Genomic DNA, 27,113 nt, shown 5'->3' with positions numbered 1-27,113 from the left:
TAAATGATTAGTTTTCTATTTTGTTTTATTTTTGGTTAAGCTGTAGCCATTTTGCTTCATCTTTTGTAGGTTTCTTTACATATTTTATATACAGTGCTCAGCATAATTGAGTACACCCCATTTTGAAAAAGAATATTTTTCTCCATTTCTCAGTGACTATTGGCAATGTATTTTGGTGCATTTAAACAAAACAGATTTATTGAACAGATATATTTATCAAAATGATATTTTAGTCACCAAACATATTTAGATATTGTAAGATAATACCATGAAACTCAAGCAAAATATTGCCAAAAAAAACCCTACAAAATTTCAACTAAATATTTCAATGTTTTTGCTTCTCTTGATTTTTCCTCTTTTTTTAATTTGTATTTAATATTTTTCTATAACATAGAAATTTATGTGTACTAGTTTTTGGACCGTTATCATAAGTTACTTTGTTAGATAAGCTCCAGTCAAAACTGACTAATTTAATGTATATGCACAGATATAATATTGTATAGCTTCCTATTACAAATATTAATTTAAAAGATAGTTTTGTGAGGGGTGTACTTGTATATGCTGAGCACCGTAGCATTATTATATTTGTAATCATTTTAAATTAACTTATAGTCCTGAAAGTGCCACATTTGGATTTTTCATTTAAGTTTATTTGGTAACATTTAACTTGAAGGGGGTGTTCATAAGATCATATAGTCATGACATGACATGAATGTGAATGAGATTCATGCCTATGACAACTGTTATTTGCTCAAGTATGTCATTTCAAATGCAAAGATGACATTGTTTGTTATAGAAAAGCATGCACAAAATGTCGTTCACCTTCATGACATATGACATTCATGATTATAAAGGTTTTATGATCTTATGGACACCCCTTCAAGTGAAGTGTTGCTGTTTATTTAACATGTTTTTAGTTCTCTTTTACAAAACAATTATGATTATTACTTTTGTGAATGAAATAATTAACACTAATGAGCACTTAAATATCATTAACAACAGTAAATATATTGTGTGCAATATTTTATGTAATTAAATATGTTATACAAATAAACTATTTTTAATAGTTTTATTTTTATTTTATTGCTAATATTGATATTCATTATTAATAATTGTAACTTATTAATTTTACTGATTATTACTAATTTTTAGTGTTGTTTGGCTTCTTTGGCGTGGGTTTTCTCCGAGAGCTCCAGTTTACCCCACAGTCCAACGACATGTGCTCTAGGTTCATTGAATAAGCTAAATTGGCCGTAGTGTGGGTGTGAATGTGAGAGTGTCTGGGTGTTTTCCAGTACTGGGTTGCAGCTGGATGGGCATCAGCAGTTCATTGCGCTGTGGTGGCCCCTGATAAATCAGGGACTAGGCTGAAGGAAAATGAATAAATGTTCTTTTCTTTTTTTTTTCAGCTTAGTCCCTTTGTTCATCAGGGGTCACCAAAACGGAATGAACCGACAACTTATCCAGCATATGTTTTATGGAGCGAATGCCCTTTCAGCTAAAACCCATCTCTGGGAAACACCCATACACTCTCATACACACACATAAACTACGGACAATTTTAGCTTACCCACATGCAAACTCCACACAGAAATGCCAACTGACCTAGCCGAGGCTCGAACCAGCAGCTGTAAGGCGATCGTGCGATCCACTGCGCCACTGTGATGCCCTGAATGAATGTTTTGTTTCTGCAAATAAAATGATCTGCTCTTAAAAATGTTCCGCTACTTATAATCTTTTTTTTATCTTTAATTCCCTCTAATCATTTATGCCTCCTAAGATCAATACATAACCCTCCATCCTTAAGCCATTAAAAAACTACTTTATGTCCTCCTCCAGGTTTTACTGGGACCTGATCATGCTTCTTCTAATGGTGGGCAACCTGATCATCATCCCCGTGGGCATCACCTTCTTCAAAGACGAACACACACCCGCCTGGATAGTGTTTAACGTGGTCTCCGACACTTTCTTCCTGGTTGACCTGGTGCTGAACTTCCGCACAGGGATTGTGAAAGAGGACAGTACAGAAATCATCCTGGACCCTCAGCAGATCAAGGTCAGATACTTGCGCAGCTGGTTTGCCGTGGATTTCCTCTCCTCCATCCCTGTGGATTACATCTTCCTCATTGTGGAGACACGCATCGACTCGGATTTCTACAAGACGGCGCGAGCGTTGAGGATTGTGCGTTTCACCAAAATACTGAGTCTGCTTCGGTTGTTGAGATTGTCCAGGCTCATTAGATACATCCACCAATGGGAGGAGGTAAGAAGGTTGTTTTTTAGACTTGTGGTTCAACCAAACTCGCATACATTTCTACTATATAGTATGTGAAAAACAGCATGTAGTCGGTGCCAGTACCCTAGTGGTTAAAGCCTGGTTTATACACAATGCATTCACTTAAGTGCGCGCGGCGAATGTAATGTCATCGCGGTGTTTGCAGAGGTTCGCTTGGGGTATGTGCGACATTATTTCGGCTGGCGGAGCGCACAAAATTTTTTGAGACTCGAGCGAATAGTTTGCGCGGAGCTGAATATTCTTGGATAGAAATTGCAACAGCACTGGGAAAGAAGAAAGTTTTTGTAAAAGTTTGGAAAACCTGAGAGATAAGTTTGACAAAACCAAAAAGAGAGGCCATGGCAATCGTGGAGACCCATGTGGTTTTAATAAACAATTACAGAATGTTTTTCTACCATTCGTAGGTTGTACACCATTCATTTTACGCTGATGTATGTATTACAATTTTGAACTGAAAACAATTTAATAGTTACAAAACTGAAATGAAGTAACAAACTATTTCTTTGATAACTAAAAAAAGAATATTTGAACCTATCGGTTTACAATATACTGATGCCATGTTTTTCTGGCCTTTATTAATGACAATGGTCATGAATTTTGAACCATTATTGCCTTTTTAGCATATAGTAGAGGACACAAACTAGCCAGACAGTAATGTGTCAATTGTGGAGTGAGCTAAATCTAAAAAAAACGTCAGTATTTTTTAGTACTTTTGCTTTTATTCTTTTCAAAAATATATTTGTACAACAACCCATGTTCTCTTATTATTAATATTTTAATAAACTTTAATTGGTAGAACTGTCTAAGATATGAACAAAAGCGAGTGATGCATCGAAGTTTGATTTAAAAAAAAACTTGCATGGTTCTAAAAATCTTTATAATCATTAAAATAATTTTTAAAAATAGTTAAAAATAATTTGTTTAAAAATCTTAAATGATATTAACTGTATGACGTAGTTCTGGAAACTTCCTACTTCTATGTTTATTCGACTGATTTTACGGTCAGTTTCTTTTGACTGCCCCTTGTCGTTAATAAATCAGCCTTAAGTGTATCGACATACAGCACTGGGGTACTCATGGTGACCCGAGTTCGATTCCCGACTCGGGCTTCTTTGGCGATCCATCCCCTCTCTCTCTCTGCCCCACAATTTCCTGCCAATACTCTCTGTCCTATCCATTAAAGGTTAAATACCCCTAATAAAAACAGTAGTAAGCCAAGTAGAACATTCGAATAGTATTAAAAACAGTAGTAAAAATAGCAAAAAAAAAAAGGTGAAAAGTACCCGGATGTCCTTCTACTTTCTGTGGTGTGCATTCAATAGACATTTTACTATCCCATGAGGCCACATGAGAGAATTTATAGATGGGATTGAAATGACGCAACTGACATGGGTACAGTAGGATATGTATCAGTTGCTATGTTTCCATCTATTTCCTCTATTTTGTAATATAGAATAAACAATGCTTAATGGAAACGCCAATATGTGCATACTTTTTCGAAAAAGAGCATAACAAGCATAAACATTTTATCCTGAAATAAAAAAGGCACATAAACTACAATGGAAACACATTTACTAACTTATTAAATAAATTCCAGCATTTTCATCAAAAAAGTCACGTGAATTTTGTGTCTTCAAGAAGCGCAAGTAATGTATTAAATAAGAAAAAACAGCCGATTCGAATGTTATCTCTTGATTGAATGGGCGTTATCAGTGGTTATCAGCTGATGGATATGGGCCAGTAGGGGCCTTCTGCACCTACTAGCAGGCTCAGAAAACTTTTATCATCCATCCACATGGTTAATCAGCTATAAATCCCATACGACTGCGGCCGGAAATTAACAAGAATTATTTATATTATTTATTAAATTTCCCAATGATTGTATTTTATTAACGTCTACCCCAACCCTAAACCCAATCATCACAGTAATGTAAAAACAGATCTGGATCTGGTGTCTTCTCTATTAGTATAGCTTATTAACCATGTGGATGGATGATAACAGTCTTATAAACCTACTAGTTGGCACAGAAGGTCCCTACTGGCCCATATCTATCAGCTGATAACCACTGATAATGCCCATTCAATTGAGTGATAACATTCGAAGCGGGTGAGAAAAAAGGTATGAAGAAGTGGCGGTTGTGTTCTCATCTTTTTGGATGCTGCTTAATTCGCTAATATTTTATGCGATATTCCAGTATTGCACATAAATCTAATTTGCATCTTTGGATGGAAACAAATGTTAATATAGTACAAAAAGAGTAGAAATAGTAGAAATGAACCCACATTGTGTCAAATAAAGTCACAATTGCTAAATGCAAAGCCACAATTGAGAGATACTGTATGGTAAATTAAATGATCAGCTACATTCTGACTTATAAAGTTGCTAGTATTACCATCATATTGCATGTAACAAGAAATCATGTGATGAGATATTACTTGTCTGTTATGAAACTGAAAGTTACATAATGTGTATTACAATTACAATTTACAATTATGAGAAACAAAATCATGATTTCAAGATAAGAACTATGAGATATAAAAGTCACGGCTGCTAATAAATAAATGAAAGTCAAATTATAAGAAAAAAGAAAAATGATGAGACATAAAATGAACATTTAAAAAGGAACTGATGTAGCAGTTATGCGATTAATACTTTTTGTTTTGTAATATAAAGCTTCATTATCTAATATGAAGTCAATAAAAAAGTCAATATTATGAGAAAGAATTCACAATTCCAAGATCAAAAGTCACTTTGTGAAATACAGAGCCACAACTGGAGAATAGATCCACAATTTGAGGTAAAACATCAGACTGTGAGATATAGAGTAAAAGTTTTATTTTATTATTATTATTCTTTAAATATTAGCTTCTTTGTTAAAAATAAAGTCATAGATACAAGAAAGCTGATAGGCAATTCTTTTTATTGTAATGTATTTTAAGATTTTCTTGTCATCTATAAATGTTGAAAATTAGATTAGAACTGTTTTATGAACCTGTAATGTGCCTTATAATGTCAAAAGGTGAGGTATGTAACATAAATGACATTTTATGACATAAATTGCCAATTACAAGTCACAAATTGTAGGTGTGAAGCCACAGTTGAGAGATATAAGTCATGTAAGATATAAAAAACACATTATCAGATATAAAGTTGAAATTATTGCCACTTTTGAAGTGCCAATTACGAGGTACTGTGTGTAAGTGTCACATTGTAAGACAAAAAATGTCAGTTAAAAGCCAAAAAGTCAGATTTAACAACATAAAGCCACATTATGAAGAATAAAGTTGCAATTAAATGAAGAAAAAGTCACAACTGCGAGATGAGGAGTCACTTTGGGAAATACTGAGTTAAAAATGGTAGATCTAGTCACAGTTTAAAGGGATAGTTCACCCAAAAATGAATTCTCTCATCATTTGCTCACAATTAATATTACTGCTTCAGTACATAATGTACTTATGTCCATGTGATTTTTCAGTTTTTTTATTTTTAATAAATTTGCAACAATAAAAAAAAAAATCTTTTTTCACATTGTCATTATGGGCTATTGTGTGAAGAATTTTGAGGAAATAAATGAATTTTGGAATGAGGCTGTAACAAAAATAAAATGTGGAAAAAGTGAAGCGCTATGAATACTTTACGGATGCACTGTAGTCACAATTTTTAGATGTTGTGAAATATAAAGCCAGACTATGAGGTATATAGTCACTGATAAATAAAGAAAAAACTGTAGCTGAGAGATATGAAGTCAATCTTTATCATAAAAAAACATGTTATGATGTATACATATATTATGTGGAATAAAAGTGGCCTTTATGAGATTCAAAACCAAGTGGGAAGGAAGGAAGATTTTTGACCTTGTATTGTGGATTGTAGGTGTTGGAAAGAAAAATAACTGTTATATAAACCTTGTTTGATATTGAATAATGGAGATGGCAAAAGTTCTTTTGGTGGTCCTGAAGTAATATTTCTGCCAAACAGTGTGCTCATTCTTCATTCCCCAAACACAAAAACAACATAATATAAACCAAAATAGGGTACTTGAAATTTCAGCATGAAATGAAATTTCTGCAATTGTTTACTCTATTTCTTGTTGCTCTAAAGTTCACTCAAAAAAAATGTTTTAACTTGTTCAAACTACTTATTTAAAATGAGCTGAAACAACACAATTCTTGAGATTTTATTGGGACAACTTAATTTTTTTATGTTCAATCCACATAAATTTATTAAAAGTGTTAAGTTAACTTAATCAGTTTGTGTTGGGACAACATGAATGTATTGTGTGGAACCCTGCAGTTTTTACAGTGTTCCAGATGAATGGGGAATGAGTTTATTAGAGGTACTAAAATATACTAACCACTATGCAATCTTTTTAAGGCAATAAATTAAGTGCGCATCAAATTGACCAAATGTGACAATTTTATGTTTTAAAAACTGCAGGGTTGCCGTTACCCAACATTGGGTCAAATATGAACAATCCAACCATTGGTATAGAAAGTAGTCAAAATTGAATTAAAATTAATCCAATGTTAGGCTTGTCCACATTTGACCTGACACTGGTTTATAACAACCCAGCATTATTTAGAGTGTAGAGATTTATATTTAAAGGTACCATGAAGTGCTTTGAAATATGCATTTTTATTCAGTGTTTGACATAATCTCAACTGAAACACGAAGAGAGGGTGGGACATAGTGTAGCCCCTCCACTTTTTAAAAAACACTGAATATCGTTTTGGGTTTTTATCACAGCTCTGCCAGTAAGAGAGGTTGAGCTCAGGTGCATCAAATAAAACGCAAACGAGAAGGGTCTTGAAGAGGGCGGGGTATGCTAGATACTGGAGAGCATTTGATTGGTTATGATTTGATGAGAAACTGTATGAAAAGTATGAAAAAATCAGTGCTCCATTTAGGTGGAAGTGACAAACTACAAGGTTTACATGTTTATATCAGTTTTATATTTTCTAAACATGAATTTTATTACTGTTTTGGAGCACACTGTCTTATAGATATCTTAAGAATTAACAATACTGATACTAACATCTAAAAAACGTTATTTTAATTTCATGGGACCTTTAAAATAAATGCTTATTTTAATTATCTACTCAATAAAGAATCTAAAAATGGCTCTGTATTCAGGATTAAAAATAATAATACAAATGTTTTTTCATCAGCAAATCAAGATAACAATTTCAGAAAGACTAAAGAAATGGCTGCTGCACTTTAACAAATGTGGGTTGTTTAATCACAAAACTGAACAAACCCAACATTGGGTACATTTTATTAATAAAATTTGAATTACACTGTTTAACCCAATGGTTGTGTTTGTACATATATTGCCCAACATTGTGGCCCTTTAATGGTTCCGCTGTCAATGTAGGATCACATCCAGCAGGCTATGAAGGAAAATATTGAGTCAGAAACTGGAAGATCTGCAACAGATACTTTTCTTGTAAAATAAGTTTTGTGTCTACATATAGTATAGTCTGAAAGTAAAACCGAATTAGACTTAATCTGTTTTTATGGTGTTAAAACAGTACTGTTTGTATTAACTAAACATGACAATATTGAAAAGTCATGGTCACAGCACTTTTTGTGGTATATTTGTTTGCCAGATATATTTTTTAATTGGCTTCAGGAAATAAAAGACAACTTGTAACACGTTGTAACACGTGTAATCACGCAGTGTGATCTTAGTTCCATCAGAGAGTATGCAATCTGTTCTTCTTTCACTTGAATGGTCAAAAGCACAAACAGTTGTCAAAATGTTCCCCTTTGTGGACTATCTCAGTGGTTCCAAGGTGAGGGTTGGGTCCCGGGATTGCGGGACAATGACAGGAGGTCGCTTGGTGATTTCCAAAAGTCAAAAAATTTTATTAAACTATTAGAGTTGCCATTTTAACCATTCTCAAATTGTTTTAAACAGTTTTCAATAGTAAAAAACAACAACATGCAAATAAAAAAGATGCCATCAGCCTTTAAATGATTTTTTTTTCATAGGATTGGTCTGTTTACGTTAGATTAACAACACAGGAATAGCGTCAGCAGCAGCAGATTGATTTTATAGCACCAGGTTAAACTTTCTGACACCTTTATGGCAATCAAATACATAAATCATGCTCCAAAATTAAACCAAGAATAGACTTGTGCTGAAAACATTGTGTCCACCACTCTCATTAGCTGAGGTTAATATTAAATTAAACAAATTAATAAATGACTATGAAAATTATATGATTTATATGCTTGCTCCACTTTTTTGCGTTGTCAATATGCTCATGTTTATATAGGCCTATTATTGGGTGCGCAGCGTTTGTATATTTATAACCACCTCCGAGGAGTTTGGGGGGTCGCGAGTCACTGGCATTGTTATTTTAGGGGTTGCGGGCTGAAAGGTTTGGGAACCTCTGGACTATCTAACATATAGGCGGATAGGGATTACTGAAAGCTGCCGTTAAATTCTGAAGGCTTTCACTTTGGTATGTAAAGAGTTTTTGTCATTGTCTTGTGTTACCTTTTATTAAGCTTGCCTATTTTGTTATTATATTCTTGACATTATTATTTGTCTTTTCAGCTTAGTCCCTTTATTAATCTGGGGTCGCCACAGCAGATTAAACCACCAATTTATCCAGCATATGTTTTACGCAGAGATGCCCTTCAAACTGCAACCCATCACTGGGAAACATTCATACACACTCATTCACACACATACACAATGGACAATTTAGCTCACCCAATTCACCTATACCACGTTTTTGGACTTGTGGGGGAAACCCAACCCGGGGAGAACATGCAAACTCCACAAAGAAGCGCCCCACAAAGAAGTGCCAACTGACCCAGCCGGGGCTCAAACCAAAGACCTTCTAGCTGTGAGGCGATTGTGCTACCCACTGCGCCACCGTGCTGCCCTTTCTTGAGATTATATAAATAAATAAATTGGCCCTAATAAAATAAAATAGTCTTTTATTTAATAAGTGTATCATAGGTGCTTTTATTAAAGAACTACATTTTTATGAATTAGGCTAACTTTGACATCATGAATATTGATTATTTTCTCAGCATTTTCTCACCCCCACAAGTCTCACAAGTAGAGAAAAAGAAAATGTGCTACTGGATGTCTGGGCATAGTAGATCACCTTCACCTTTATTTTAATTTGCTAATTGTCTGTAAATCATCTGCAGAAAATTCCACACCCATTTAAAATTTTTTGTAATTGCGCTTTCACGCAACTTTCCTGTTTGGTAAATCTGGCCCATAGTGTGTATTTTATTAGACACCTATACTCATACATGGAAATTAAATAGTAAAATAGTAAGCACAATCTTTTATAGTCATCCATTTTATATCCAAAATACCCAGTGGACACCTTGATGTCCACAAAATCAAAAAATAAATAAAAAATACAGCTCAGTTTGATGTGAATGGACTACCTTGATGAGGAAAATAACATCCAGTTGAAATAATCTCACGGCAATTTGTAACTTTTTGATTAAGTTGCCAATTCGTATGAATTAGTAGAATCTAATTTGTACAATTTAGAACAATTTGCTTGACCCCAATAATGGTTGATCCTTTTTAAAATTCTTATTAAATATTCGAATTTGTATGAATTAGCCACTAAACTGACAAAACATAAAATAGTTAGTTTCCTTGTGAGATCAGGCTGCAAAAAAACAAGTCAAAATTGGTTACAGGACTTTCCTTTTATTGTTTTATGATGCATTGTAGGGATACAAAATCCAGTGTCATTTGTAACTGAAGCTTTCAGATGAATAAAACCTTTTTGTATTAGTGAAATTTCTGGCATGAAACTCAATGCGCGCGCAGGCTGATAGGTCACCTAATCTGCTCCTGCGTCATTAACTACATGAAGGAGATTGATTGCTGTCACCTCAGCAGCCAACGAGCTTGCTCCTCATCAGTTTAAAAGCTCTGTGTCATTCTACGCTGTTTAAGCTGCGGCGCTTTTTTGAAAACCCTTCTCCACCCCAGCTCCACCTGTGTTTAGATCTGCTACGGGGTTACATGTATATTATATTTGCAGCAGCATCATGTTATATTCTCAGACGGCATGTCTTCGTATATACTGGCAGTAGCAGGTCTCGGTACTTGTTCTGCCATAATAATCAAAGCAGCAGCAGCAGCGTAGCAGATATATACCACCAAGACCAAATACATCAACATTGCCATATACCAGTGTTGGTCAGTAGCGTCGCTACAAGTAGTGACGATATTAGTTTAATTACATTTCTCAGTAGCTTTTTTTTCTAATAAACTTTTATTTAGAAAAGAAGAAATGTACCATATAAATCAGGAAGTAATCTGTAAGAGACTGGAATACAAGTACATACAGGTACAGATTGATAAGAACAATAAGTAACAAATAAGAAATAGAAAAAAAAGATAAAAATAAAAAGGCGGAAGTACAAAATTAAATATAAAACACAGAAAGCATCAAAGACTAACTTACTGGAAGTATAAGATTTTCATAAGCAGTTTTGGGCAGTAGCGTCGCTACAAGTCAGTAGCGTGGCTGTAGCATTGCTACTTTCTAAATCAAATAGCTTTTCAGTAGCGAAGCTATTTTATTAGTCAAGTAGCGCAGTATCGTCCACAAAGCTACATTTACCGATCCGGGATCAATAAGTGACGCCACCGACATTCACAGAGCTGTGAGGTAGGTGTCTAGCCGATGAAAGTAAATCCATATGATTGTGAGAAGGATGATTTCTTCTTCTAGCTGTTTTACGGTGTTCAACAACAAAGTTTTTGGTGCATTACTGCCACCTCTGGTCAGCGACGTCACCAACTCAAAAAATACTTTAGTATATATATATATATATATTAGTGGTGTAGTCCTAAAAAAAAGGTGGTGTACTATTACCCACCCAACCCTTCCATGCTGTTTTATAATTTTACCTGAACGTTTCAGCGAGACATCATTCAGTTGACTTTGAAAAACTCTTTCTCACAGCTGCTGTGGTCGTCAGGGGGCGGCGAATGGCGCAAAATATAAACAAAAATGAACAATTATGCCTCATGTGTTTCATTCAGTTTTAGTGATCACTAAGATATGATTGATTTGGATTTAAGTTGCTTCGACTGAAAAAATAAAATTGCAAAAATAGCTTTGATGTAGCTAAGCTATTTTTGCCAAGTAGCTTTTAGCTTAGCTTGCTACATTTCACAGAGGGTAGGTTTTAGTGTAGTTAAGCTACATGTTAAGTAGAGTAGATAATAGCTTAGCTCACTACATTTTTCAAATAGCTTCAAACACTGCCATAAACATCTTCATTAGCATATTAAATCCTGAGAGTGTTATGACAGAATAATACTTTTTTTGGTGTTTTGGTGGTCAAAAGTGCAGTAATGTGTGGATGTCAAATGGACATAAAGGTTTTGACATCACATCAATATTCATTTTGGATGTGTTTTTGATGTCGTTGATGTCGTTTTGACATTAAGGTCTTTTGAAATAGCTCATCACAGATTAGTGTAAGACAAAATCCAATCATTATCCCTACAAACACTGAAAATTTCAATATATATATAAGTAATAAATGAGACAAAATCGAATTAAATATATTTTGTTTCAATGAGGCATGCATATTTATTACACAAACTACTAAAAAATGCAGACCCCGTTGTTAGTCAATGCATAATTGGCACACTGCAGTTAAATGATTGGTAAGAGATAATAGCCCTTGAAACAGATCAGCAAATCTAATATTGTTCTAGGGCCAACAAGGGTGTTCATCCAGTTGCAAATCACGCTCGGCAAGAATCGACAGAAAGCCCAATTAACTTCACACTGGAAATTCAGCGATGTTTCTCCGTCACATGGATTTAATTTCAGCTCTACTAAAGAATTGCTACTTCTAAATCAAGCAGCAATTATCCACAATTGCAGGCAGCAACCTAACCATTGTTTTTCCATGACAAAGTTAAAAGCGTGCACCCTGACCCTTTAATTGCTTCGATTGCTCAACCCAATCGGCCCTGGCATGTTAACGGAAATCTATCGGATTCCACGCTTTAATTACACCTATTTGGGAATGTCGCCTTTTTGTCCAATGGGGGAGTTGGCAAATCATTGCTGTTATGGATTGTGGGAAACATCAGCCTCTCTTTCGGCCTCCCACTGATCTCTTAGGAACTATTAGTGACATTAGCAGAAGAGATACAGTACCTTATGTAATGCATGCCAAACGTTTTACTGCTAAAAACCAGCTTAAGGACAATGTGGCCTAGAACTGAGTGAGGATTAAATCTTAATTGTGACCCAATGCGGCATATTCTAGTTCTGCTGTCATGGTTGGTGCATCTCTGACCTCTTTTTTTTCTTTTCTTTTTTTTTCCTGTAGATTTTTCACATGACCTATGACCTGGCTAGTGCCATGGTACGCATTGTGAATCTCATTGGGATGATGTTGTTGCTGTGCCACTGGGACGGGTGCTTGCAGTTTCTAGTGCCCATGTTGCAGGATTTCCCTTCAGACTGCTGGGTGGCCAAAAACAAAATGGTGGTAAGTTTTACGAACCAGTCCATGTGTGTTTTTACTTTGTTTTTAATAGGCAAAGCTTGTCATGGTTTATTAAATGGACATTTCACCCAACATGAACATGTCCTCATTCTTTAAACAGGACAAAAAAACAGGACAAAAACTCAAGAAAAGCATTTTTTGCAGTTCATTCAAGTAGTTCTGTTCTGTACCAAAGTAAGACCAAAAATACAATGTAATACAATAAAGTCAATAACTGTTTTGTTCCAACATTCTTCAAAATATCTTCTTTTTTAGTTTCAAACCTTAAAGTTTTGAACAAGCCGAAGATGAGTAAATAATGACAGAATTTCTGAACTATTTGTTTAATACCAATATACAAATTTTAAAATGACCATAAAATGGGAGTGAAGATGCGATCATTCATGCGATCATGCGATCATTCCGCGGTCATGACATACCACCACTTGAAACAGTCCTGAAATAAAAAAATGAAGAGTGGTGCATGATTTTGTCCTTTGGGAACCAATTGGATTGTTGCAATATGGGTGTTGCTAACAAAATGAAAGAAGATTGAGGAATGGACGAAGGCAGAACAGAAACAAGACAACTTGATAGCCCCTCCTGAAAGACATTCCATGTGACCAGACATGAAATGTTGTTTCTAGGGAGAGGAAAGGTTGTGAAATTTGATAAAAAATAAATAAATAAATAAAAATTCTGAGGGCGAATACAGTTTTATAAAATAATGAAGTGCACAGATCTGTTATAACAACACAACAAACATTTATAACAATCATATTATCATGATTAATGCAACAAAGAAGGTGGAGTTCCAAATGCAGCTTTATTAAACATAGGGATGTTCATGCAAGCAAGGGTCAACAGGAGTAAACAGCAACAACAGAGGTAATCCAAAGTGTAATCCAATAGAGCAGGTAAAGGTCAGGGCAGGCGGCAAACAAACAATATTCCAGAAGAAAGTCCAAAAACAAGAACAGGAAAATGCTTGGTAATGCACTCTGTGGAGACACAGGACGGAGAAATGGTTGAGTAAGAATGTGGTGCTTATATAGTCTTGAAGCGACAGGAGCTATTTAGGCCGCTATTAATAAAAGATAGATAGATCCAATATTCTTTTGCAGTTTTCACCATAAAAATCTACATTGTAAAAAATGAATTAAAGAATGTTGCATTTGAAATATATAAAATCATAATTATCTGAGGCAAAAACATCCATATTAACAACATTGACAACATTTTTTAAAGCTAATATTTTGGACTAAAATAAGGCCATCTGCATCATTTCCTGGACCTGCATGAAAAGTATTTGACCCAAAAGTGCCAAACCTTAGCGTCTCATTTTACCAAAAGACGAATACAGTCTGTGACTACACCTCATTTGCATTTGTAAAACAGTACCTTCTGCTTTCCTCCATCTTCTGATATCAAAAAAGCACCTGCAGTGTCCGCAATGACCCTTCTGCTAAAGGATGTGATATTTATCTTTCTTTTTCTGTCTCTAGCCTTTTTACAACTGTCAGAAATATATAGAAACACTGTCACTTTTTTTCCCAGTCTAACACTCTCACACACTCTCTCACTCTCTGTCATTCTCCACACTATATTGTCTTCTCTCCCTCCTATTGGTCTGTACCTGTTTTTTAAGGCTTAAATATATATTTTACATATACATACTAAATGTATTTTGAGACTGTGAGGCTCAGTAAAGTATTTTTTTAAATCTGTAATATATATATAGTTTAAACTTTATAAACCAAAACATATTTCAAAATGTATTTCAGGGGTTCACGAAAAAAGTACAACCTTACAATGGCATGTGGTTGAAGATATATGTCCCATTAAGGTTCCGTTAGTTAATGTTAGTTTATGTATTTCCTACACTAAGAAATAAGATTGGCTGAATAGATATAAAAATCAAAGATCATGTCCATGTCCATACTGTTGAGACAGTATGGAAAAAGCTAATAAAAAATTAGTGATTTCCAAATGTACTTTGATTGTATTTCGTTGCAGACTATAAACACAAAATATTTCAAGTTTTGTCTGGTCAACTTAATTTCATTTGTATATATACACATCCTTTACTGTCACTCAGACCTGCAACACATTCCAAAACAGTTGGGACAGGAGCAATTTAGGGCTAGTAATCAGGTGAATTGGTTCAATAATGATGTGATTTGAAACAGATGATGTCAACAGGTGATTGTAATTATGATTTGATAACAAAAGCAGCATGCAAGAAAGGTCTAGTTCTTTAGGAGCAAAGATGAAACAACATCTGCCAGTTTGCCAACAAATACCTGAGAACATTATTAAAATGTTTAAAAACGTTGTTCCTCAAAGAAAGATAGGAAGACATTTGGATATTTCACCTTCAACAGTGCGTAACTAAAATTAAAAGAAAAAATTAAAAGATTCAAGAACTCTGGAGGAATTTCAGACCGTAAAGGACAAGGTCGCAAGCCAAATCTGAACTACCGTGATCTCCGATCCCGCAGACGGCACTGCACCAAGAATCGTCATTCATCTATAAGCGATGTCACCACATGGACTCAGGACTATTTTAGCAAACTATTGTCAAGTACCACAATATGTTGTTACATCCACAAATCCTAGTTAAAACTGTATTGTACCCAAAAGGAAGCCCTATGTTGACAGTGTCCAGAAGCCATCACACAGTGGAAATGTGGTTAGAAGAATCAGTATTTCAGGTATTGTTTGGGAGAAATAGACGCTGTGTGCTCCGGACCAAAGAAGAAAAGGCTCATCTAGACTGTTACTAGCAACAAGTCCAAAAGCCAGTGTCTGTCATGGAATGTGGTTGTTTCAGTGTCCTTGGCAATTTACATAGAGATTTTAGAGCACAATATGTTGTCTTCCCAATGCAAAACCACATTCTGTCTGCAGTCCCGACCTGTCTCCAATATAGAATGTGTGGTGCAAAATCCACCAACGAAGACCACGTACTGTTGCCCACTTTAAGAGGTGTTTGCAGGAAGAATGGGACAAAATTACACCTGCAACATTTCATGACGTGGTGTCCTTAGTCCCTAAATGGTTTTTAAGTGTTGTGAAAAGGAATGGCAACATTGCAAAGTGGTAAATGCTTATCACACTGATCACACAGAATGCACTTTTTGCGTTGAGAGGCGCCTTTTTTGAATGATTTACTATTGGCCACGAGCATTTTGCGTGCTGTTTAAGTGCCCTGCGCGCTTCACATTTTAACCATCTGCTGAACCTTGCGTTTTTGCCCTTGCATGCTCTGCTCTCGCAGTTGAAAAAAAGTCAACTTTGAGCGGAAGAGTTGTTACGTCAGTCGCGTCTTTTTCATTCTCCAATCAAATGAAAGCAGAGGTGGGGTTTCCGTTGAGGTGCCTGTAGTGTTTGTGTTGTCAAGACAACAACGGAGACTTTTGAAGATGGAGGAGAGACTTGTGGTTGCTGTTTTGAGTTATCCGGAGCTGTATGACTCACAAATCTTGAATTTCACAATATTATTATATATTAAAATTATACCAATATCAACAACAACACTCGTACACAGAACTCAGCTGATTCAGTCGTTGCCTAGCAACATGAAAAGTGCACCGCGCTTCTTTTTTTCTTGTCAACAAAAAAGGCAGTGTGGTGCGCCTCGCGTTTTTTGGAACGTAAATGTGCGTTTGGTGTGATTGACCCCTTACTTTTTCAACTTTTTTTGAAATGTGTTGCAAGAACTAAAATTGGAATGTGTTTATTTTGAAAAAAAGGAATAAAAATCATGACGAACATATTAAATAATGTTTGTTGTATTGTCTAAGTAAATTTAGAATCACTACTTTCTTTTTTTAATTTGTGTTTTCCATACTTTCCCAACTTTTTCTGATGTGTGGTTGTGTATAAAACTCAGTTTTTGTTTAGGTATAAGCAGTGCTTAACTTAGAAAAAAAATTTAGAACATTTTGAAAAATTTTTTAAAAACTTTATAGCTGATTTTCTCTGTATGTGTTTTTTTTTCTTTCTTTCTTTCTTTCTTTCTTTCTTTCTTTCTTTCTTTCTTTCTTTCTTTCTTTCTTTTTTTTTTTTTTTTTTTTTTTTGAACCCTCAAATTCCAGATTTTCAAACTAAATCTCAAATATTATCAATATAACAAATATTATCCTCACCCAACAATGTATACATCACATCTCAACTGATACTTATGACTAGTTTTGTGGTCAGTGGTCACAAATATGTTTTCTTACTATATGAGCATCTCCCTTAACAATACAGTTTATCTCTCCTCTTTTTTTGCCCTCTATCACAATTAGCATCTTGTATGCTCATACTGCTTTAATTTGGGTTCTTTTGTCTCTTTCCTCCCAGAATGACACATGGGGTCAGCAGTACTCTTATGCCCTGTTTAAAGCTATGAGCCACATGCTGTGTATCGGGTATGGCATGTACCCTCCTGTGGGCATGACGGATGTGTGGTTGACCATCCTCAGCATGATTGTGGGCGCAACCTGCTATGCCATGTTTGTGGGCCACGCCACCGCCCTCATTCAGTCACTGGACTCCTCACGTAGACAGTACCAGGAGAAGGTTAGTAAAAAAACTGTAAAAGTGTGTCTATTCAGATGCAAAGATGTGAGCTAAATGTGTTCCCTTATAAATATGCTATTAACTCTGATATGCATGATTGTTTTGGCAATCAATATTACATATTTGGGTTTTAGCCACCTGGAACACAAACAAAAACAGTCAAACATTCAGACACCTTTCATTTTTCAGTTCTTTAAAAAAAAATAAATTAAACCAGATATTCTTGATTTTATTTATTTTATATTTGAAGAGAATTAAAGAAATACTAAAATATTGATTTCTAACTTTAAAAATATGTATAAGGGGTAAGGTAGTAAATGACATCCTGGGTTACTATAGTGTTTAAGGGGCTGTTCATAATTAGAGTCTAAATATGTCACCACTAATTTTATTATTACGCTTCCATGATGCTGTTGTTGCTTAGCAACCATCAGCTACGCTCTTGGAGGATCTGCCACTGACCGTTACTGTAGCTCTGATACAAGATTTATTTATGGAGTAAAATTAAACAGCGCCGCAGTGTTTGGGTACTTTTAGTTACTCTGAGGTAATTAGTCTACCATTATTATTTAGAAGTGCAAGATCCAAAGATAGTGTAAAGCTGATTGGTGGGTTCTTGTCTCATGACATGTGGCACACTTGTGGCATTCTGAAATGTTGATATATTTTAAATTCTCTGAGCTGTAGGGTTGCCTGGAAAAAGCATGCATGTCGTACCACATGTGCATCTAACTCCTTATTTGTGTAGACATGCCATGCATATCCATTTGAAATAACAAATTTCAGCATACAGCAGATGTGATTTGTGAACAGCCCCTAAGGATTTAATGACCCAATAGTATATCGCTGTTGAACGCTTCTGATTGGTTGACAAACATTGTACAATTGTATAGTAAAGCTATACTACTTGTCATGTCTCAGTAGCAATCTATTTAAAAACCTATTTAAAAATATATGTGATAATGTGACCCTGGTCATATGCTGCATGGGTATACTTTTGTCAATAGCAGAAACAGGTTGTCATGTTCAAAGTGATAGATTTAGCTTTTATGCCAAAAATCTTCCAAGTAAATCTATGCTAATCTATGTAATGTCTATAGAAATAATCTATGTAATGACATACAGTTAGGTCCATAAATATTGGGACATTGGCACAATTATAACGTTTTGGCTATATACACCAACACGGTGGATTTTAAATAAAATGAACATGTGCTTTAACTGCAGACTGACAGCTTTAATTTGAGGGTTTTTACATCCAAATCAGATAAACACTATAGGAATTACAACAGTTTGCATATGTGCCTCCCACTTGTTAAAGAAACATTCTGAAACACTTCAGAATCTTCATACTTCATCCTGCTGCTTTTGTCAGTAATCACATTATCAATAAATACAATAGAACCAATTCCCCTTATAAGGGAACTCCAACGTGTGTCTGGTAAACAGACTCTGGGAGTACGCCGGAAAACCTATCACTCTGAAGAGTAAGAAAACGGAGCAATGAAATGCCAATTGAATTGGGGAGCTTGGCTCCACAGCTGATCCTGATGAGTCATCAGTGCTATATCAGTCAGCTGTTGGAGTTTCTGGATGCGGTGGTTCCTATCTCTGGATGATGGGCACAGGTATCGCATCACAGGTCTGGGAGTCCAGCATGACGATGCGGTGTCCGCGGACAGCTCATGCTTTCACTGTGAGGGCGTGGCTGTTGCACAGCTGAGATCGTGGCATCAGCCACCCCCACTCCTCGTGATGGCCCTCCCTGACAAATTCTCCAGAAAAAGCACTTCCTTTTTCTGGGACGGGCAAACCCTCTGGCACCCGCGCAGGGTTCTGGATGGTTTCTAGACAGAGCGCGGTGGACTTAGGTGACCTATCAGTGTCATGGTTAACACCGTCACTCAGGCTAGAGCAGTCTATTAGGCATGGCTATGTACTGCAGTGGAGTCTATTATTTGTGTGGGAATTCTCTCTGAGAAACCCCCCGGACATGCCAGATTAGTGTTGTGTTTTCCTCCTCCAGAATAGCTGGAGCACAGACTGTCTCCCTCCACACTAAAGGTTTGGCATGCCGGCATCCCCGTTCTCTGTGGTGATGGAAGCACGCTGGGAAAGCATAACCTCATCAGCCGGTTCCTCAGAGGCGCATGGCGCGAAATGGTTAATTCCATCCCTGCCCCCTCTCTTGCCCTCTTGGGATCTCTCCAGCCTCAGTGGTTATGGTTAGGTCCGTTGAGCCACTCGATCAGTATCTATAAGTTTTCTGTCCTTAGGCAGCTCTGCTGATCGCGTTGGTATCAGGAGGGTTAGAATTCCAATGGCATTTTTGGTCAGAGAATTGTGCCAGTAATTCGGACCTACTCTCATGTTTACCTGACCTCGGTTCAGCTTGTGCCAAGGTTCCTACCACCCCCTTTTAATATTAGGTGGTGAGCCTGCAAGCGCTGCCTGTGGTGGAAGCAGACCCAGCCTTTTCATTGCTATGTCCGCGCACTGCACTAAATGTGACACGAGAGCATACATCTTAAGCAGCTCTTTTCTGTTGTGATCAGCAGAAGGGAAGTGCTGTATCAAAGCAGAGGATGGTCCATTTTTCAGTATATGCCATCACCCTCGCTTCATGTGCCAGGGTGAGCAGTGTGCCCTAGGAGAGAGAGCACTCTTATATAATAATAATAATAATAATAATAATAATAATAATAATAATAATAATAATAATAATAATAATAATAAGCGGTGCCTCCTTTTCAGCGTGAGTACGCAGCGCCTCTTAAACAGATCATGTAGAGCTGTGGGCTGGGCGACACCTAACACATTCTCAAGATTATATCCTCGAGTGAAGTCAGTTTCCTCACAATTACTGGTTACCTCAGTCAGTTGGTACGAAATTAGCTCGGTGTTAAAAACCCTTGCTGCGCCATGCTCCCTAACCCAGAGAAACTGCGCTTTTTCTATTGTACCCGACACCCAACTAAGCAAAGGAGTCAAGTGCCTGGCTTGGTGTGATGTCTGGTATGCCCATTTTGGTCTACCCACATACTGAGGTTCAGTGCCAGCAATGTGCAGTCCACTGTTTTGGCAACGCCATACGCAATATTTACCACAGTGTGTTCCCCCTTTCAGGCGAACCCGTGTCTTCCCTACCCGCTAACCAGCTTATCATATGTAGCACCCCCCCTCTTTATGGTTGGTCCATAAGCTCTATTACCATCAAGACTCCCCTTTAGGGTAGCAGATGGTCCCCGCAGTGTCCTCCCCTTTTGGGGACTGGAGCACTTTCCCAACGTACTGTCGTGATTCTAAAAATCGCTAGTCTATATTAGCTAGGTAAAAGCACATTTATGACCCCCGATCTAAATTCTTTTTTATTCCCATGTAATGGTAATTTTCTGGGCCTAGGGGATGTTGGAAGGTTGCGCTTTTGGTGATGTCAGTGCGCTCACGCTTTGCTTGGCAAACTGCACATCATGAGCGTGACAGGCTTAGCTGCTGTGGTGTTTTCAATACTGTCTCCCAAAGTCTGTTTAAAATTCTGGTGAGCTGACTCTAACAGCTGACTGATATAGCACTGATGACTCATCAGGATTAGCTGTGGAGCCAAGCGCCACCAATTCAGTTGGAATTTCATTGGCCCGTTTTCCTACTCTTCAGAGTGATAGGTCGTCTGACGTACTCCCAAAGTCTGTTTACCAGACACACGTTGGAGTTCCCTATTCGGGGAATGTGGGTTACGGACGTAACCAGGAAGTTTCATTGACAGCCATACATGCCCACGCCATGTCACTGCTACCACCATGCTTCACTGCTTAGGATCATGAGCAGTTCCTTTCCTTCTCCATACTCTTCCCATTACACTGGTACAAGTTGATCTTGATCTCATATGTCCATAGGATGTTGTTCCAGCCCTGTAAAGGCTTTTTTAGAACTCTAATCTGGCCTTCCTGTTTTTGAGGCTCACCAATGGTTTACATCTTGTGGTGAACCCTCTTTATTCACTCTGGTGTAGTCTGCTCTTGATTGTTGACTCTGACACACATACACCTACCTCCTGGAGAGTGTTCTTGATCTGGCCAACAGTTGAAGGGTGTTTTCTTCACCAGGGAAAGAATTCTTTGGTCATCCACCACAGTTGTTTTCCGTGGTCTACCGGATCTTTTGTTGTTGCTGAGCTCACTGGTGCATTTTTTTTATTTTAAGAATGTTCCAAACAGTTGTTTTGGCCATGCTTAATGTTTTTGCTATCTCTCTGATGGGTTTGTTTAGTTTTTTCAGCCTAATGATGGCTTGCTTGACTGATAGTGCCAACTCTTTGGATCTCATCTTGAGAGTTGACAGTAACAGATTCCAAATGCAAATAGCACACTTGAAATGAACTCTGGACCTTTTTTCTGCTCATTGTAATTTGGATAATGAGGGAATAACACACACCTGGCCATGGAACAGCTTAACAAGTGGGAGGCACCTGTGCAAACTGTTTTAATTCCTACAGCATTCAACTGATTTGAATATGAAGACCCTCAAATTAATGGTGACAGTCTGCAGTTAAAGCACATCTTGTTAGTTTCATTTCAAATCCATTGTGTTGGTGTGTAGAGCCAATAATGTTAGAGTTATGTCATAGTCCTAATATTTCTGGACATAACTGTATGTCTTAGCACAGCAGCAACCTTTTTAAAGAGATATTTGAAAATGGGCCCCTAAAGTTGCATAGGATATACCACACCAAATGACACTGCTCAGACGTTGCACTTTAAGACATTTGTCAGTCTTTATCCTAAAACAACTTCTGTTTGAGGACACATCATTAAATGCCTAGTATTTTTATTAGATTTTCACAGTTGTAGGTTGTGAAATAACTGAAATCATCCAGTACAGTGATATACAACTCTAATCAAATTCATCATCCAATTAGAATCAAGAATTTAACAGTTCCATATATTATATTATATTATATTATATTATATTATATTATATTATATTATATTATATTATATTATATTATATTATATTATATTATATTTTTCTGTCTGCTTTCATATATCTCATGCTAAATGTACATTGGTTAAAAGTTAAAATTAGATACAAATCTTACAGATACCCCTACATTTTATTATTGTAGAAAATACAAGCTAATAGAACACCCTCCAAAAATATCATATTTGTTGGTATTAATGCAAAGATCATTTTAATAAAGGCAGACAGCTGCCATTTCTTACTTTGTTGAGCATCGCAAAGAGTTCCCAGCAGAAAACGTCTTTGAAGTCCAGTTTAAAAATAGAAAATCCAGGGTCGCAAGAAGACAAGTGGAAAGAAAAATGGAAAACGGCAAGAGTTCCTGAGTTCTGAAATGTGGTTCGCAAGTCATGGAGGTTTCTGACCTCTGCGGTGATCAATACGCGCTTTTCTCGTGTCTGTAAGTGTGCTGGAGTGGTAATTGAACTGTTGTCATTTTCTATGAGATGAAAATAACAAGTGCTTTGACCTCTGCTGTGTTAAAAGATTTGAGTCAATTCAGCCCGACTGTTGATACAGGAGCCTGTATTGATGTGCGCTTTCCTTTTGGAAAGATGCGGTCCTTTCTTGTGTGCTGCAAATGTTTTGTTTTCTTGATTGCGTGAAGGCCAGCGCTTATGATTATGGTTTCGCAGTACATTATTTAGAGTTCCTCTCCACATCTGTTTGAAAGGGCTTTGAAGACACAGTGAGAGAACGAAATGCGAGAGACAGAGACAAGAAGATTAGGATAGAGTTCAAAAGGGATAAAAATTGCTGAAGTTGTAGATTTATCCTGGTCTATCTATCTATCTATCTATCTATCTATCTATCTATCTATCTATCTATCTATCTATCTATCTATCTATCTATCTATCTATCTATCTATCTATCTATCTATCTATCTATCTATCTATCTATCTATCTATCTATCTATCTATCTATCTATCTATCTATCTATCTATCTATCTATCTATCTATCTATCCATCCATCCATAGTTTTCCTAACACTTTGAGGAAAACGTTTGCTTTGTTTTAAGCCCTGGTCCGATCGCACGAATTTGTCAGGATTTTGGTACGATTTCCTTGACATAGGGTGTCGTGGGGATTCGTAAACGACATATGGGCATCATGACACAAGATTCAATCATTTCTTCTCATGTAATTTGGCATAGTTAACGACAACCGATACCATGTCTGTGACACCTCAAGACACCATCGCAGAATGTCTAACTTAATCATGTTTATCTCAGCGGATACTGTCGTCAATGCACGGTAATAAAAAAAAATGGCTGCTTTACTTATGAGTGGGTCTTGGGATCATTGGTTATGCAAACTCTAACTAACTTAAATATGAACGTGTTTTAAGCGATTTTATCTGACAGACTGGCACAATTATGCAGACATCTTCATTCTCACAACGAGTTTCTGAGTTCTCTCACCCATTCAACAGAATTTGCTCTTCCGAGGTAGTCTGGGAACATGTTCAGTGCTGTGAATACATTGCAAAAGCATTTCCTGCTTATTCAAATTTGTCATTAATAGTGAAAACAGTTTAATATAGGCTTTTCTGAAACTGAATATTTTACTTAAATTTGATTTATTTTAGATTATTGTTTTATTTAACAAACCAACAAAATCTCACGGCAATTTGTGTTTTGGCACATATAGCGGACTTGTTTTGAAGCGCTTCACCTTAAATGTTATTTGTTATTATTGTTTATCTAGTAGATAACTGACCAAAAAATACATAAAAATTAAGATTAAAATAATACAAAACAAAATTAGTTACAAAAAGTATAAAATTAATTATATTTTTGTTTGTGCCCCTCCACTACTCAACTATACGGGTGAATGATTTGTTTTGCTCTGTGGAAAATAAAGATTTAATGAATGCTTAACTGTAATTGTTGTATCACAAACCTCTGTCATATATTTGCAAATTCTTAAATATGTCATTATTTTAAGATTATGTCTTGAGCGTCTGATTTTTCTTCTGTGCTGATATGCTTTAATTTTCTCCGTCTCACTTGTGGCAAATTCAGGCGAGGGACTGTTTAATAAGCAACCCTGGCAGAAAAATATACATGTAGATTTAAAAAAAAATATCTTAATATTAAAAAGGAATCAAAGGAATTAACAAGTTTGTTTGACTGCTTTGGGAAATAACGCTTGTCACAGACGTCACGGGACGATTGATTGTGAAGGAACAGGTGAAGGTATAACAGGTATAGGTGAATTGGGTAAGCTAAATTGTCTACAGTGTATGTGTGTGAATGAGTGTGTATGGATGTTTTCCGGTGATGGGTTGCAGCTGGAAGAGCATCTGCTGCATAAAACAAGTTGGCGGTTCATTCCGCTGTGGCGACCCCAGATTAATAAAGGGACTAAGCCTTTTTAAGACTAAGATTGATAAATGAGCTGAGCCAAAAAGAAATTGTGACTTCCGTAACTGACTATAAAAATGGTGTGATCTGACTGGGGCTCTATATTTAGTTTTTTGTGTATTTCTCCTTTTTGTCTTGTTTTTTTTTTTTTTTTTTTTGTAACATTTTAATTTGCATCAAGGTTTGTTTTGCTTTTTAGATTTTTATTTTTGCTTGTTTTGTTATGGTTTATGTCTTGTTAAATTTTGTTACCTAAGCATTAACACCTTTGATGTGTTTTTGTTTGTTTTGCATTTGTGTTTGTGTGTTTATATATTTTTTTAATGTTTGATTGTGAAAAGCCCTTTTTAATGACAAACTACTTAGTCGCTTCAGTTTTGGTTTGTAGTTTGTTTTGAGTTTGTTTGTTAATGTTTTGCTTTTTTCTTTGCAGTTTTTTTTTTGCAGTTTTTTTTTTTGTTGTTGTTGTTTTGTTTAAATAACTAAATATTATTTTGTTTTTTAAGCAAATGATTGAAAACCTTTTTAAATCGTAAAATTTTAATAGGTTTTCTGTTTCTGTTTTTTTCCTTTATTTAATGTAATTTTGCAAACAGTATCTGATTTCTGTAAAATACATTTTAATGGAATGGTAAGGCAATTTTGAGAAACAATCACAAGACTCTAAACTCTATCTTTGCTGCCTTATCTTTTTATTAATTTCATATCAAATTCGTGTTTCATTCCACAGCAGATTTACAAAAGATGCACATTATTACATTACTGTCAAAATCTAAAAAAATAAGGTGTTTTGCATAGGGTGGACAGTATATAAACATTCCTTATTATTTACCCATTATGGTTCCACATAACATAATTATTACAAATTGCATTTATAATTATAAGACCCTCTCCCTATCTGCTCAATGTTTTTGAAGACACAAACACTATCATGACTGAGAGAGAGAGAGAGAGAGAGAGAGAGAGAGAGAGAGAGAGAGAGAGAGAGAGAGAGAGAGAGAGAGAGAGAGAGAGAGAGAGAGAGAGAGAGAGAGAGAGAGAGAGAGAGAGAGAAAGAAAGAAAGAAAGAAAGAAAGAAAGAAAGAAAGAAAGAAAGAAAGAAAGAAGATTAGGTTAGTTCACCAGAGATTAAAAAAAAATCTCTGAAGTTGTCAATTTGTCGCGTTAACTTTTAGCAGGCAATTTCATTACCTGCAGTATTTGGGCTTCCACACTTCGACTGGATCTCTGTCTCTGTCTCTCCTCAGTGTCAACATGATTACCAGCATCCGTTTCCAGAAAAAGGACGAATTCCAATGACACACTTTTTTTTCTGACGCCATGAGTCATGCTGGCCTTACGCTGGCATTTCAGATTGACTTCACAGCCCCACAGTCGCAACCTGTAACCGTATAACAAGACATTATTGCTGCTAATAATAATCCTCTGCCCTTGAATATGATAATAGATAATCCACTTAATGTGTTCCTGATTCCTGGAAAAAAAAAGTATTTGTTTTTGCAGTTACATTGTACATGATGTTATATTTAGATTTTTGTTACATTACATTTTTATATGGAAAAACTTTGTCTTTTTTTTTTTTTGTCACGTTTTGTTACATTAGATTTTGGGCAAAAAAAGTTTTATCCTGTTTTTTTTGGTTACATTTTGTTACATTTGTTTTGCTACATTCGCTTCAGACAGATAATGATAGATGAGCCAATCAAAGTGTTCCTTATTCCTGTGTTTGAAGGATTATCATGTTATGATGGTGGTATTTGAAAGAACATTAGACTTATTTTTCATACAGTTGACAAATTTTTGTTTGGTAAACACTTTTTATATTTGTGTTATGTTTATTTGTGTATTTCTGTTTAGTTTTCTTTGTTATTTGGGTTTAATTTGATTTCTTATTTTGTTTTTATCAGTGTTTTGCATGTTTTTGTTTTGTATTATACTGTATGTGAAACAAAGGTCATTCAATGTTACAGTGGTGTCAAATGTAAGTCAAAATGTAAGCAAGCATTTGTTTATTTGTTTTATTTTTTGCTTTCTTTGTATTATTTTTGTGTTTGCATTATGTTATGTTTCGTATTTTTGTTCAATTTTGTTGCATTACATTTTATGCAGCATTTTGTTTATTTATATTACATTGTATAGGGTATTATACATTTTTTTATAACATTTTATACATAACATACATTATACATAAACTTTTTGTCTTGTTTTTTTACAATACAATAAGACAAAATATGATGTTTTACATTTTATTTGGGAAAGAAGTTTTTTTGAAACTACCTTTTTATATGGCAATAATTTTTGCGTAGTTTTTTTGTTTAAGGGTTATATTTTGTTTATTATTCTTGTTACG

The 27,113-nt window shown here is 35.8% G+C and overlaps 1 protein-coding gene across 1 annotated transcript in view; it reads left to right on the top strand.

Moving 5' to 3' along the window:
• The first annotated feature begins 1,825 nt into the window (after positions 1-1,825).
• Positions 1,826-27,113, top strand: part of hcn4l (hyperpolarization activated cyclic nucleotide-gated potassium channel 4l) — a 49,306-nt gene continuing 24,018 nt past the window's right edge. Inside the window, exons 1-3 of the mRNA XM_056451285.1 lie at positions 1,826-2,263; positions 12,654-12,815; positions 17,163-17,381. Coding sequence (XP_056307260.1) covers positions 1,826-2,263; positions 12,654-12,815; positions 17,163-17,381 — 819 coding nt within the window. The remainder of the gene's footprint in view (positions 2,264-12,653; positions 12,816-17,162; positions 17,382-27,113) is intronic.

The sequence above is a fragment of the Danio aesculapii genome, chromosome 25, assembly GCF_903798145.1.
Source record: "Danio aesculapii chromosome 25, fDanAes4.1, whole genome shotgun sequence".
Taxonomy (NCBI): Eukaryota; Metazoa; Chordata; class Actinopteri; order Cypriniformes; family Danionidae; genus Danio; species Danio aesculapii.
This window is presented reverse-complemented; position numbering and strand designations above follow the sequence as displayed.